This window comes from Gouania willdenowi, chromosome 13 (genome assembly GCF_900634775.1).
Source record: "Gouania willdenowi chromosome 13, fGouWil2.1, whole genome shotgun sequence".
Classification (NCBI taxonomy): Eukaryota; Metazoa; Chordata; class Actinopteri; order Blenniiformes; family Gobiesocidae; genus Gouania; species Gouania willdenowi.
This window is the reverse complement of record NC_041056.1, coordinates 12443279-12459478: the sequence shown is the minus strand read 5'-3', so window position 1 is coordinate 12459478 and position 16200 is coordinate 12443279. Positions and strand designations below refer to the sequence as shown.

Sequence of the window (16200 nt, the reverse complement as noted above, 5' to 3'; positions counted from 1 at the left end):
ACATTTACTTATACTTATACTTTCTTTTTTCTTAAAATCTTACCCTTGTATAGGGTCATAACGCTTTTTGTTTCCCTCTGAGATGTGTAAAAGCTGCACCATTCCCTATAAAAAAACAAATAAAAGTTCACTTTGGTGAAGCAGCAGGAATAGACATTCACTTTAAATCTATTATTTTTTTTTACCAGGGTCACAATTCATCTGTGTATTTGGTTCTGTACTTGTAAAAGAAAAGTTCTCACACGCACACAAAAGCAATTTTGCAGACACAATATGTGTTTAACAAATACAAATGTTTTTTCACACAGATTTGTTTTTGAGCACACAAAATCTTTGACCCTAATTTGATACCATAGCTGTGACTCACGGAAAAATGCATAATGAGGGTTAACTAATGTGGATTTAATTTTAATTCAGAATTAAAGTTTCATTTGGAATTAAGTGTTTACAAGGTCAGTTTAATGAGGAATTCACTTTTATTCTGCTTTAAAGAGGAATTAAAGCTCCCATGTCAACATGTTGGCTCCCAGAGACTTGTGTGTCTTTTCAGTGGAGACGGTCCTGATTTGCATTTGTGTAGATCACAGTAATGGTCATTTACATGCAAAAACCTTACCCAGTCCTAGAAGCTGGGGGGGGGGAGACTTTCTCACCTTGTGCTGTGAGTTCACGTCAATTCCTGGCAGTTATCTGGAGCTGACTGGAACTTCCAGTTGACTCAGAGTTAACAGCAATTTACAGTGATGAAAACTGCCGGAAATCCCACTTTTCATGCAGTGTAGTGCACACTTTGATTAACACTGACACTGTCCTCCTTGTCTGGAAAAGAAACACAAGAAGTCACTGGAAGAATGTGGAAAACACGTCTATTCAAATAATAACAATACTCCACATCCCATAATGCAATGCATAAAATTTTTCCAAAAACGTCAATATGGGACTCTTTACGGTGGAAACCAAAACAAACTTTTCGAGCAGCAATTTCAACCTTTTACATCTTTATTAGCAAATGATCTTTGATTTATTCATTTTTGAGGTCTACACTACAATTTTATGCAGTGGAAAAATTATCATCTCCAGCAGCTTTAAATTTGTTTAAAAGAATGACTGGTCTTTATTTAATTCATTTAGTAAAACTTAAAATTATGTCCCACTATTGTGTCCTAAAAATCAGACAGAGATATATTAGATGTAGATTAATACGTTTTCGTCATATGTTTTTTTTTCTCCTTGGATGTTTTTTTCACTCTTTGCTCAATGAGCAAATAAATTACAACATATAGGATTGGAAGGTTTTATTCAAACTGTTATAACCATTAGCTGAATGTGTTTAATGATAAAGCAGCAGTTACTCAATTGGTCAATCTAAATTGACCTTTGATAACCACAGATGAACATATATAGAGGTTTTAATCACAGGGCTTTTCCCTTCACTTCCTGACACATTGCTTGTATGTGACAGACTCTGTTTAGTGCTTGGCTCAAACATAACAGCAGGCCATTACACAGCCCTCTCACTTCTCTCCCAATTCATTTTTCAAACTCACTCACTGAGTCACCTTGGGGCCAACAAACTGGATTTCCCCCTCTTTGTGCTTTTTGCTTTGATGTGTTTCTGTATTTTTTCCCCTCCCTCAATACAAAACCTTTATTTTATTTTATTTTATTTTTTTAACTTTTGGTTTTCAGACCAAACACATTTTCACTTTCTCTCTCTTCCTGTTTTCCCCGCCCTTTCTCTTTTTTTCCCCTCTGTTATCCATCATTTCCTCTCCCTGCCCCGTTTCACCCGTTTATTCTCTCTCTTTCACTCTCTTCTGCTCCTGGACATTGGTGTTGGTGTGGACCACGTGAACATTTCCGTCCCGCCTTGTGTGCGTTTTGCTGTGCTCACCCACAGCCACTCAAGGCTGCTCATCTGTGACATGCACTTTGGCATCACTCATCTTGTCCCTCATCACATGTCTCCTGCTGATGTAGTTTTTTGTAGAGGAGAGCTTGACTTTTTCTCTCTGGACACTTTCACTCTTGGAAAGAGGTTTTTTTTTTTTTTTTTTTTTTTTTTTTAACGGTGACAGATGTGTGGTTTTTTTGTGAGGACGTTAAAAAGGACGCAATGCAGCGTCAGAACATATCTACCAGTGCAGATTATATTGAACCAAAGGCAGTAAAATCCTCTGTTTCTAATGGAGTCTCTCCTCTCATCGTCAGCCATCGGCCTCAAACACCAGCTGCCATCGCCACTTTACAGCAAGGAACAATAATGCTGGGGTATTACAATTAGCATCCAGCAAGGGCTGATTACTCGACAGAGGATTAGTGTTGGCATAACAAATAAAGAGCTCTTTTATTTTTTATTTTAAGAAAAAAAGTTCATATTTTTAGAATAAGCAGAAATTGAAAAGGATTTGCAAAAAAAAAAACAATTAATGTGTCAAAAGTTCTGGTATTTAGTTTGTTTCTTAAAGCTAAGCAGTACCAAAGGGCTTGTTAGAGTCTGATATGTAACAACGACCCGAAATGTTATAAAAATAAATGTAATAAAACCTGAAATGTAATAACTGGTCAATAATATAATAAAGGGCTGAGCCCGAAATGTAATAAAAAAATTTTAAAAAGTGATAAAACTTAAAATTTTACAACCGGTCAATAATGTAACAAGAGGCTGAGTCCAAAACATTACGTTTTATATATATATATATATATATATATATATATGAAAGTAAGAAAATAAGTTCTAGATTTATGCATATGCGTTTGTGTATGATCCTCCTCTCTACATTGAAGCAATAAGCCCTTTAATCCATAAATCATTGACTCACTATGATGTAATAAAATGTTTAAAATGTTTTTGCCTGTCCCATAATGTAATAAACTAAACATTTTAGCATTTTAGGCAACAAGTTATTATGTTTTACGCTCAGCATCTTGTTACATTATTGATCAGTTGTAACATTTTGGGTTTTATTACCTTTTTTCATTACATTTCAGGCTCAACACTTTTGTGACATTATTGACCAGTTATTACATTTTTGGTTTTATTACATTTATTTTGAGAACAATTTGGGTCTTGTTACATTACGGGTTGTTGGCTTTAACAGGGCTCTGTGTAGGTATTTCATTCAGCCAGGTGAAAAACTGCTACTAGTTTTTAAAAGGGACCTGAGAAATTAAACATAAATTAAGTTTACGTTTAAAACACAAATGAAGTTAAACACAAATATACTAAACCTTTAAAACAGGTAAAAGAAATGTTGAACTTTAAAAATGGTCACGTTGTCTAATCCTATTTAAATCTTTGTGCTTTAACTAAGCACTGAAACTCCTCCAGTTTCCATTGTGTACATATCAAAAAGCACAGAGCATTATATGCTTAGAACACAGATGAACACACATCTGGCAGCTTCCTTAGAGACGGTCACACTGTAAGATTTAAAAATAATTATTTTTATAGCAAGGGCTTTGAGCAAGTTTTTAGTGTTTTATTCAGTCTTTTGACATTTTTTTTTCAAAATGTTGTTTTGTTTGTTTATTTTTTAAATATTTCATGTAGAAATATACAGGTATTTGTATATATATATATATATATTTCATGGCCCTGGTTCTCTTTAAACAGTAAAGCATATGTACTTAAAGGTTTGTAATAGGTATTATTAAGAAGATAAATATCTAATGGTAAAAGTTTGTATTGTGTTTATTTATATTCACAAACTTCTATTTTTAATTGTCAATTTTTTCTGTGTTGCGAATAAAAAACTAAACAAAAATAGCTTTAATGCTTGTAACGTTTATCAAATAGATAATATGGTACTATGTGTGTTTCTAACAACCAGAGGGAGAGTGCTTCGCTAAGCTACGTGTTAGCATATCTTGTTGATCTGGAAATTACTGATATCTTTTTAGTCTGATGTATGTAATACAGCAACAAATGAACTTAACACAGGCTATGAAGAATCAGAATTTCCGTGCTACCTGGAAAAACTTCAATGTTGTTGTTGTTGTTTTTTTGTTTCTTTTACTGTGCACAACTCAACCTGCATGCCTGGAGGTCTAGCGTAACAGCACATACTTTAATGTACTCTGTTTTTCTAATACCAAATAAACAAGTTCAATATTTAATGTTGTTTGGTCACTCGCATACTAGTTAGAAAGTGTCTATTTGTATGGTTGCTGTACGGACAACCCCCGGTGCTATTGGTACAGTTACCGAAGTACAAGTACGTAGCGTCTTAGGGTTAGGGTTATGTATATTGTTTATGGGACTCGATGAAACCCCCCCCCCAAACAGTCCTCGAACCATTCAGTTTGGAATAGGGAATCAAAGGCAAGACACGATCCGGCATATGTCGTCTCACACCCCACCAAACCATGCACATTCATTAGAAAAGTATGCTTATTGGATCAGTAGTGTGTGTGTCGAGTGCAGTTCATATGGGGTCCAGCAGTAGGCGGGCTAGGGACCGTCGGCCACCACCGTGTAGGGTTAGGGTTAGGTTATAACCCAATATCGCAACAATTTTTAGGGTTAGGGTAATGTTTAGTCTCAGTCACATGACCTAAACTGGTCAAATAGGGGCACTGCATACAAATAGAATGTTGGTATATTGATACGACAACCGTACGGATAGCCACTGCCTACAAATTACTTTCCAAAAGAATAAAGTTTGATGACTGAGAGCAAAGCAGAAAGCACAGTGTTACAAACAAACACAACAAACTGCCATCTCCCGATCCTCCCAGTAGGTGAGTGGTTTCTAATTAACAACAGTGTTGTTTCTAGTCACATTAGAGTAGCAGCATCATTTACTCATTTTCACCTGTTTTTGTCCGGTTGTCCACTTTTGCCCCAGTAATTGACATGTCCTGTATGTGTTTCATCTGGCAGATTTGGATGAAGAATCTGCGCTGTCGATGGGCATCTTCCTCTGGGCGGGGATCCTTTTTGTGGCCTTTTTGCTTCTGCTGCTGGCCGTGGACGTCACCTGTTACTTTGTCAACAAATGCGGCCTCATTATGTGTCTCTGCGGTAAATCCAGCCCAGGAAGTAAAGGACACAACCTGGAGGAAGGGAAGGCTGCCTTTGTGTGAGTATTATGCTACAGTTGTATACATACTGTATGTGGTTATTATTGTATAGTGTGACTTTCTTTGATACATGTGATGCTAATATTATTAGGTGGTTCGTTTAGATTTTCCCACTAATTATGCAAATGATGTTGGAGCAATTGTTGCCCAGTAATTGATAGTGATAATGTGTAATTGTGCAGATGTGGGTGATGTGGATGAATGAGTAAAACAAGAAAACCTGTAACACACTTTTCATTTGGTAAACTAAACATTCATTTTATCAGGCCTCTGGCTAGATAATTATTCTCAAAATGAACATAAAAAAAAAATAGTATTTTAATGATGACTAAAAAAAATTCCCATTTGTAAAATGCACTATATAAATAAAGTTGAATTGAATTTACCCATTTAGACTTAAAGCATGTTTTTTTATACCCTATGGGTATTTCTATATTAAAGTGTATCACAGTCTTTCCTATACTGAGAAACATGTAAATGTAAAGCAATGTAAAAAAAAAATTCAACCTTGGGGTTGGGATCCCACGTGGGGTCGCCGGAGTTTAAATAGGGCCACCTGAAATGTTTAGTAATTGACAAACAATTTGAATTTTTTTAAATTTGTTTTTATCTTTTACAAATGAAAACAACACACACTCTTAAACAACTGTATTCTTTACATTCACTTTGTCAAATACAAATGTAGTTAATGATAATGAAATTAGTAAAAATATTTGAGCTGGCACAACTTGTTACTAATACTGGCAACTTAATACTGTATTTGTAATACAGTATAACAGACATGATCAAAAACTAATTCTAGAAAGAAAAAATGTCTTTAGGGTCACCAAAAATTCTTGATATAAAAATGGGGTCACGATCAAAAAAAAGGTTGGAAACCACTGATCTATACTTGTATACTGTAGTTAACCTTTTTTGTTTTAAATGTATCTTTTTTTTTTTGTGGTTTCAAATGTGTAGAATTTTTGTCAGTTCTTTTATGTTGGGTTTTCTCAATTTTTATAATTTATTATAATTTTTTTTTTTACTTCTTAGCTATTTTTTTTTAAATTTTTTAACAAAAAAAATATGACTTGTGATTCTCCTTTTTCTTTTTTCTTTGTCATTTTGTTGACTTGATTTTTTTTATTAACTACCATACGACCTCCTACGTGTCCCCGAAGACCTTTAGAGAATTCCCATTAAGGATGACGAAGGACTTTCCTCTGAAGTTTTTATGTTTACGGCTGATAAATCTACAGATATCTGAGGCAAACCTTTTCCAATACATAAAGCCCTGAAGTGCCACGCGAGCAAATCTGAACAAGTCTCGTGACTGCAGTGCAATACGGTTCTGTTATTAGGAGTCAAAACTACAGGGAGAATTCATCCATCATTCAATAATCCAATAAAGGAGATTATGTTTTTATGCTTTTCTCCTTCATACTCACGATATTTGGTTAAAGTAAAATACTGACTATATGCCCTTGTGGCAGCCTGAGAAAAAAATCATGCATTGTGTATTGATTTGCAGCAAAACACAGTCTTTAGGACATATTTCAAACTCAAGGCACGGGGGCCAAATCTGGCACAAGCATGGCATCAGCTTTTAGTGTACACAGGGGTTTACAGTTTTCAGTTTAGAATAGTGACATTATCCTTTAAATGCTGGTGATTGCAGTGATTGAATCCTTCAAATTTCTTGAAATTACTGTTTTACCACAATGTTTCCCCAAATTAAATCAATATTGGTCACAAAATTATGGAAATTAAAGGAGAATCTGTTACTTCTTGTCAGTAAATTGTCGATGATTTATATACTTTACACATCATTGGTAGGTGGAAGTGCAAATTTGGTAAATCGATGTTGAAATTGTTCATTTTCCCCCTAAAATTTGTAGCCCTCTTATGATCAAACAGGTCCGTTTTTGACCCTTGCACTCGAATGAGTTTGACACCCCTGATTTAGGATATCCTAATCATTTTTAGCCTCAAAGTCAGTATGAAAGATGATTATTTAATTTATTTATGAAATGTATTTATTTATTTCGAATGAACAAATTCAAAAAAATAGATGAAAATGAATAAACAAATCTCAACAGAAATATTTATGAAATTATAAAAAAAGGAAATTTCAATATAACACACATTTGACCTCAGATAATCTGCTGCCTTTTCACCAACATCTCTGTCTCCGTCCTCCAGGAAAGACGAATCGAAGGAGCCGATAGTGGAGGTCCGAACAGAGGTGGAGTGCACAGCCAATCACAACGCTGCAGGCCCAACGGAGCCAAACGAGACCACGCCCCTCACAGAGCCAGAGTGAGTAGAAGCTCAGGGCTCTGGTTCTGCTCCAAGTGTTTTTTTAGCTGCTGTGCACTGCACTCCACTGTAAAGAATCCTTCGGTTTGTTTAACCTAATCATATTTGACCCTGAAGTTTTTCCAAAGTTCAGTCAATTCTTGAGTGGAGTCCACTGGACTGTGTTGCTTTTCCGTTTTTTAAATTGCCCTTTTTCCAGAGGTAGTACTGTACTGTACTATGTTTGCTCTCCAGACACTGGAGAATTTCTGTCTCATTGTACGAAGGTTGAAGCAATACCAGTCCAAAAAAAAAAAAAGCGCTGAAAAGTCAAAAGGTCAACCTTAGCTATCCATCGCTCACATCCGTTTGGGAATAATGAAAGTTTTGCTACTGGTACTGTTTAACCCTTGTAGGTGGTTCACTGTCGTGATGTAGCTTTCAGTGAGGAAGGCCAATGCATTTCTCAAATAGCTCATTATATACAGTAGTACGTAGCGTTACATATACGTATAATAGTGTCAGTGTACTCCATGTTGGTGTGTGTATGGGACGTATCCCTATTGTCCACTCACAGCATGACGCCTGTCTTTTATTCTTTATTTATTCTTATTTTTTGCTCTTACTAGGCTGAATAGCTGCTGTGCATTTTTTGAGTTGCTTTCTTTATGTACATGTTCTACTTTCTGCAGCCAGACTAACCCCCGCTGCATGCTCTGGTCCGAGCCACCCTTCCTCTGTCACAGTCACCCTGGTGTCTAGTCTGTGTGTCTCTGTTCTCTCCCTGCTCTCTCAGGCTGGCGGCTTACACTGCTGCTCTGGCACAGGACACGCTCTCCTCTGACACAGCCACCGCAACCATTGACCCCAACCAGGACAGCCCCTCTAGCGAGACCACCACCCTCACATGTAGCATCTCCACCCCGGCCAATGAACCCTCACCCGCGCCCGTCTCAGCTCCAGCCCCCAGTCCAGAATCTGATACAGCCGCCCCCCCACCAACACCCCCCGTCATCTCCTCGTCTGCTGTCCAGGCTAAAATCGCCCCAGTGATAGAACAAAGAAGATGTAGCACCCCCGACGAACAGGACTCACTCAGCACTCCGCCTCAAACCCCAGTACAAGTTAAACCTCAGAAGGCCGGGACCCCCATCCCACCCAAGCGTCGACACTCTCCTAAACTCGCGGCATTGAATGCTAAGAATAGTCCGCCCGTTTCCTCCCTCGCTGTGAACTCTCCGTCTCCGACTTTAGAAACCAGGAAACAAGCTCCGAGACCTCCAGTGAGCCAGCTGTGCACGCAGCCCCCCACCGTAGCTTCTGACTCACTACCACACACACATAATGCAGACCTAAACTCAGACTCTAGCGCCCCAGATCCCAGTGTGACCAGCTTTCCCTTTGACAACCAGAACACGCCCCCTGCTGATCCTCTAGGGTCCAGCTCTAACTCAGTCAAAGACCTAGATGCTCCTCTAGTGGTAGCCCCTCCCTCTCCACTACCCATCACTCCTATTCCTTTCACTCATGGTCCTGCTCCGGACCTGTTTACATCAGTGCCAGGCACGTACGACTTTCTGACATCTGACGTGGGGCCCGTAAATGCAGATTTTGATTTAGAGCTGACAAACGGGACAGAACTACCCTGTGAGCGCCCCGAAGACCTGATTAGCTTAGATAGCCCGCCTACTGTCCCCTCTCTGCCCAATGGAGACGGAGCAGACGTCCCCCCCTCATGCCCCGCCCTGGAAGCATCAGAGACTCTGGCCAAGGCTGCTCCTCCTGTCAACGATGAGTACGGCTTCCTCTAGAGGTTTTTCTGTGTGCGTGTTTTTGTGTGTGTGTGCGTGTGAATGTGTAACGCCCATTCATTCACCACCGCATCTTGCCATTGACCACACAATAGGAACTAATGTAAAGGTAAACTGCGCTATTGGAACCCATAAAAATATCTATGAAATGTTAGTGAATAGATAGTTTTTTGGTTCTTAGTGTTTGTGTGGCTCTTCTCCTCTGTGGGTCTCAACTTGTGAAATATTCATCACAAGCATCTTTTCTTTAGTCACGTTGCGAGAATGTTTTTCACATAAATCCCGCAAAGACTCTCCAGTACTATAAAGCAGAGGTTCTCAACCTTGGGGTCATGAGACAGGGGAACGGCAAATATTTTTGACCAAACTTGCCATATTTTGACCTTTTTTTGTAACTTTTTCTTGCCATATTTTTGCTACTTTTAATGCATTTCAATGCCTTTTCTAATAATTTTTTCCACTTTCAAGATATTTTTGTCACTTTTAAACCCTTTCTACCACTTTTACCACCTAATGTCATATGTTGCCCCATTATTGTAATTTTAAACCTCTTTTCACTTTATATCATGCTTATTTTGGCCAATTTAACCACATTCACAATGTGTCATGCACATTATTTGCCATTTTAAACAAATTGTTCCCACTTTTAAGCCAATATTGACACTTTGAACTCTTTTTACCACTTTTTCTGTCCGGTTTTGGCCTCTCTAGTTTGCAACTTTTAACCAACTTTAGTGGTTTTTCATATCTCATTTCACCAACTTTTCCACCATTTTAGGTCACTTTTAACCCATTTTATTTCTGATTAAAACAAGGATTTCCATATTTAAGATGACTATGTACTATGGTGCAAATAATACTAAACTTCCTAGATAACAGTGGATATTATTCAGATAAATGAATAAATGTGGTTATCACAGATTCATAGGACAATGGACCATCATTTTTCTGACTTAATGGATGGGTCCCAAAAATCTCTCCCCTTTATTCCCCCTGATAGGTGACCCTGTCTCCACATGACTGTTCTTCAATGTTCATGTCTGTGTTCAACCAATTTTTGGTACAGTGGGGTCCCTGGAACCATTATTTTGGGGGTCGCGGGCTAAAAAGGTTGAGAACCACTGCTCTAAAGTGTTAAAACCTCATTGAGAGTACATTAAAGTAACTTTATCTTCAACACACACACACACACACACACACGAGCCTGGATGAAGCTGAAAGATCCAATATTGATGTTTTGATCTAGTTTGTGCAAAAACTTTCCCATCACGTCTCATGACTAATCAATAGAAAGATTTAGTTTCAAAGATATCATCTAAAGAGTTTCCCTCCAAATGAAAATCAGATATAGCCTAAAAGCCTTACAAATTATATTCAGTGATGAGGCCACTTTATTAGATTCACTGGTTATTTGCATATTAAAATAATCATTAAGTAGTTAATAAGATAAGATCGTGACATTAGACACTTTTTAAAGTATGAATATATTTTAAAAAATCAGACTTTGGAACATTTTCTACAAATATTAGCATTGATCTCAAAGTAAAGTCGCTAAAGTTCACAAAAACATGTCAAATAAATGAACTGTTGCACATTTATTAGAGCTTTTCAACCCTCTGTAAGAGGAGAACTCATTTCTCCAAAGGATTACTTCACATATTTTGGCCTGAGTCTAAATTTCAGGAATCGATCTGCTGCCGGGAAAAGAGAAAACATCAAACGAGCTGCAGCTCCTCCTTTAATGCACCAATGTGTGAGAAACAAACACAGAGACTCTTTAGGAGTCCCGTCATGTCCGTCCAACGGCGCCACAAACACCTTTTGTAAAGTTCAACAGCAGCAGCATCTGAAACTGGCCTTTGTTGATTTCAGTTGTTGTTTTTTGAGCTCAAACCCTGGTGTGATCCACACACACACACACACACACACACACACACACACACACACACCTGAGGCTGGACTGTAGTGTTTGGGTGCTCTGAGCTGGAGATCACACACTACAGCAGCCAGGGGCCTCATTTATTTCCTCTTTCTCAGTCTCTTTGAAGTCTAAATAATTAATCTGAGGGATTAATTCTCCAAATGTTTCATGTGTTGTGAGCTAGGGGCAGGTGAAGAGTCATTATATGTTTGTTGATTTCTCTGACGTCTGTCGTCAAAGGTGGTGAAGAAATATGTAAGAAGATCTCTAATGACACGGTGTCTTCTTACATATTGGGTGAAGCTGTCATTGAGAATAACTGATATTATATGAGTCATTATTTAATGTCATACTAATGGATAAGTTCATCATATTTAAATCCCTTTTCCCTCATTCGCAGGAAGTTTTTTTCCGACGAAAGGTGCAAACCGGAGGAGGGAGACTCATCAAACGCCCTCATGACTTCAGAACACAACAGTGTAATACAGACAAACACCAGCGAGAGCAAAGCATGATGGGACGGGAGAAAAACCCCAAGCCAACTCCAGCCCAGTCCAAAACACTTTTACTGCAGCTAGCGAGAAAAACTGCAGCAGTTTTTGATTTCCAGTGTCCTTAAGTTCACAAACAGAATGACGCTCAGCGAGAGGGCTTTCCCCGGTTCATTCGTAACATGTTTACCGCACACAAGGATACGATCCGTAGGTTACACCAGATTTATTTTATTTTTTTATTCTAATTTTATTTAACAGGATAGGTTATTTCAAATCAGTCTAATTTTATCAATCGCTTGATAAATGTAAAAAGGAAAATTAAATCAAGTCTCTTTAGTGCTCATGATTTTGAACTATAATGAGAAATGTAAATGAGAAAAAAAAACAACTATATATACAAATTATTTTTCGTATTTTTCATGTTTTCTGTCCAACGTGAAACAGCTTTTTCTCAGTTTGGCGAGTCCGTCTTGTTCCGTAGTTTGTTCTGCATGTCTGACCTGCAAAGTGGTTGAACAATGTTGTGTTTTTTTTTCTGTTGTTTGTTTACGAGCTAGGGGGTTTGCTCTCGCTCTAATGGAAATGTTTGATCTGGAACATGAGCTGGCGTTGATCAAACATGTGTCACAGGTCAGTGTCTGGACTTTAAACCAGGTTTGAACCACCACTGGGGGGGAAAGCCACGCTGTCATCAATCATGTTTGGAGTCTTTTACACCTGTGGAAAACACTTAGGATTTAATGGTTGAAAAAAGACATTTATTAAAGGTAAAAAAAACAAAATGCCAGCAAAGCCGATTATTCTGATCCCTGCACTCATGATCTCAATACAAACAATAGCTATAACCCCCCCCCACCACCACCACCATTCTCACACATCAAGAGGTTACATTGCAGGGTTGAGGTCAATTATAATTGTAATCATGTGATTGATGATTAATTACAATTATAGCATAATCAAAATTGTAACTGTAATTGAAAACATCTGTTGCTGTTGTAATTCATTTCATTACAACCACATTGAGATTAATAATCTTTTACAATTGTGTGCTGGCAGCAGTACATAAAACAAGTTTACAGTGTCAAAATAATACCAAAATGTTCTTAAAACAAACAAATAGCACACAAGACAAATAAAACAACAAATAGACAATAAAAAGTACAGCCACCGAGTAAGAGCCTATGAAAGATAAAACTATAAAAGCTACCAAATAGTTGAAAAAATATTTGAACTAAAACAAGAACAAGGTGAAGTTTTTCATAATCATAATTTAATTGTTATTGTTTTCAGATAATTGACTTTGTAATTGACATGGAAATTCTATAAAAACTACAATTTAATTAAAATGCAAAACCGGGGAACCATGTTACAGTTCTATGGCTTACACATACTGTATGTAATTAACAATTATTAAAATAAGTATTCCTGCTACATTTCAGTTCTCTTAAGTGTATTTTTATTATCTTTTTTCTTATTAAATTGAAATTGTGAGGTATGCTGATGGAAATTTAAAGAAAAAAAAAAAAAAAAAGGCTCAGATGCCCACACCCAAGGCTTTATAACAATATTTTCATAAATTAGGAAGCATAACAATGTAACCAAGAGATGAAAATCCATTTAGATGAAAGATAATGTTTTTTTTTTTTTTAAGTGTATTTTACATCAGATTTAGCTGACTCGTTATAATCATAAGAGTTGCTAACAGATAGCAGACAAAAGAGGAAGGTCATGTTTTATGGGGTTATTTATTAAAGTCTCAATAATTATGATAAATTGAATTTGAACTTTAGTAATTGAGAACATAATTGTAATTTTAATTGTAATTGGGGAATTTAGTTGTAATCGAACATTGGTTAATTGAAGACATAATTGTAAATTAAAAATGTAATTGCCCCCAACCCTGTTCCATTGTATTCTTGATGAAAAAAGAAATAATAAAGTAAATCCAATGATTTATATATATATATATAAAAAAAAAACTAAACGTATTTGTCCTATTTAAAGAACCACGACTACTTCTTTTCTATTCCTGCCTGCAAAGCTTGTGCACTGTGCCTGTGTGTCAATAGATCGTCCCGTCATCAGTTTTTAATGATAATCCGCATTGCTTTTGTCGTGAGAGATTTTTGAGCTTATGATTTTTTTTCTTTAATGTGTCATTAGAAGAAAAAGTATCAGTGGACTAATGTGGTCATTATAACACGTGTAGTGTATACAAGTGTCCGTCTCAGCAGCACTATATATTTCCAGCTATAGTGAAGGAGTGGTTGTTGGAGCCTTGGCATGACTCTCGTCACTACGTCCTATAATGTGTAACTACAGGGCAGAATAAAAATAAAAACGCCCACGTTTGTATGGAGCAAACAGTTCTCATTGACCTTCTGAGTGTGACCTCTGAGGATTGTTCGGCATTATTATTACACAATGTGTGTTTTTTTTTTTTTATTCTCCTCCCCCGGGTGTTACATGAGTGTTCTGTAGTGTGATCTTTTTTTTTTAAAGTGTGTCTTTTTGTACAGAAGTCACTCACCTTGAGCGGCCGTGGACAGGAAGTAGGGCGGTCCATCTGAGGCAGAACATAGACCTTTGGATAACTGATCCAATCTAAGGTTTGAGACAAATGAATTCTAAAAACGAGGTTCCCCCCATCTAGACCTAGACCGCCCTGCTACCTTATCTACACACTTTTAGATTTTTTTTTTTTTTTTGGGTCAAACTCAGAGAACCTCTTGTGTACAGTCTGAGTCTAACCTATTTACAAAAATTAAATGAAAACAATGATTTTCAATTGTTGTTGTGTCCTGGCCTGCTGTATGTTTACACGTCCAAAATTTAAGAAAAACTCAAACTGTGAGTGAGGACATTACAAGTAATGGTAAATGGTAAATGGACTTGATTTATATAGCGCTTTATCCCCACACTGAAGCAGTCTCAAAGCGCTTTACATATCAGTTCATTCACCCAATCACTCTCACATTCACACACCAGTGGGACAGGACTGCCATGCAAGGCGCTAGTCGACCACTGGGAGCAACTTAGGGTTCAGGGTCTTGCCCAAGGACACTTCGACACATAGTCAGGTACTGGGATCGAACCCCCAACCTCTCGATCAGAAGACGACCCACTACCACCTGAGCCACGGTCGCCCAAGTAAATTATATTCATTTAAAACTACACATTTTTTCCCTACAATTGGGCAAACATTATTTCTAAAACTGTAATCTTGTAATCCTGAGGCTTTCAATCTCAGAAACAGACATGCACAATCCAACAGCCAATAAGGAGATTGTATTTGATTATCCCATTCACATGGGAAATGCAAAACACACAAACTCTAAGGTCCAACTTTCAGGGGGTATGTTACAAATCTAGATTACCTCTTATCGCGCGAGCTTACAGGATTTATTCAGTGTGTGCTGGACTACGAAGCTCGCTAACGTCTTACGGAGCTAAATCACCATGGAAAAAAACTGGAAAACCTACTTAAATGAACTCCTCCTTGGGGTTTTGTCCAATCAGCGTGAAACTTGGCACGTAGAGTCTTCAGTTGGACCTGATCTAAAGTTCAGTAAAGAATTTTGTTCAGTCAAAATATGTGCAAATTATTAACAAGTAAAGTTTTCTAGCTAGCTATAAAAAACGCGAACTGTTGCATATCTCGGTCAAAATAAATGCTAACAACACCAAATCTGAGATCTTTGGTTGGCATGTGACTGTAGGGGTATGAGCCAAATTTGAATAATTTAAGCCACTAGGGGGCGCTGCAAATATGGGAAATGTATCTCTCTTAAATGGCATGACCGATTTTTACCAAATTTGGTGAGTTTGACCTTGGGTCGCTCCTGTGGGCGTGTCTCAAAGTTAATCGCGACATAAACAACAAACCTTTATTTCAGCTGAAGTATTATGCTGTGAAATTTTCAGGGTATATATAGAAGAGCGCACAGACCACCCATACCAAAAAGTGCGCCGCTAGGTGGTGCTGTAACGGGTGCAAACACATTTTGGCCTGTACCTTTCACATTTTAAATCACATTTTCATAAACTTCATCTCCACACGTTCACTGCAAATGGAACGTTGGCCTGTGTCCTGACACTCGCCCCAAGCCCGTCATCCTTCGTGATGTACATCCATGGGCTCCGCAAAACCTGGGGGCCGAGTCGCGCAGGAAGGCTTGGCCCCCTTTTATAACTGCTTGCAGTTCTAGTTATTATTGCCCAAATATATCCAAAGAACCAACAGAAAACACCAATTAGAGCCAAATGTCATTTCAGCAAAAATTCTCTTGTATACCTTCTATTTTCTGACACCTTTGGAGCTATGTTGGCATTTCTTGGGTTAGGTGGAGGGATTTAATGGGGCTAGGGTAATGAAGGGTTAGGGTAACGTACGACACTTAATGACAGCCTTCATTACACCATATTCATGCTAATAACAGGTGTCATGTCATAATAATGAGCCTTTATGTATAAAACTTCAAGTCAAGTGTTACCAAACAAAACAATAACCAACTCTCGTAATTCATTCTGTTATTTCTAAGTGTCAAAATATCATGTCGGGCGACTGCTGTTTCAAACACTTCTCTAAAATGGCTCTAAATCTATTTAC

General features: G+C 37.7%; 1 protein-coding gene across 7 annotated transcripts in view; it reads left to right on the top strand.

The window, feature by feature from the left end:
- ncam1b (neural cell adhesion molecule 1b) overlaps window positions 1-13138 on the top strand; it is a 96481-nt gene extending 83343 nt beyond the window's left edge. For 4 of the 7 annotated variants that reach the window (XM_028464181.1, XM_028464179.1, XM_028464180.1 and 1 more), the window contains 4 exons: window positions 4886-5084; window positions 7270-7386; window positions 8162-9160; window positions 11498-13138. In XM_028464181.1, the coding sequence (XP_028319982.1) occupies window positions 4886-5084; window positions 7270-7386; window positions 8162-9160; window positions 11498-11612 (1430 nt within the window). In that variant the 3' untranslated portion in view covers window positions 11613-13138. Of the gene's footprint in view, window positions 1-4885; window positions 5085-7269; window positions 7387-8161; window positions 9189-11497 lie in introns of all 7 variants that reach the window. The other 3 variants (XM_028464183.1, XM_028464182.1, XM_028464184.1) reach the window with 3 other exon arrangements.
- Window positions 13139-16200: the final 3062 nt, after the last annotated feature.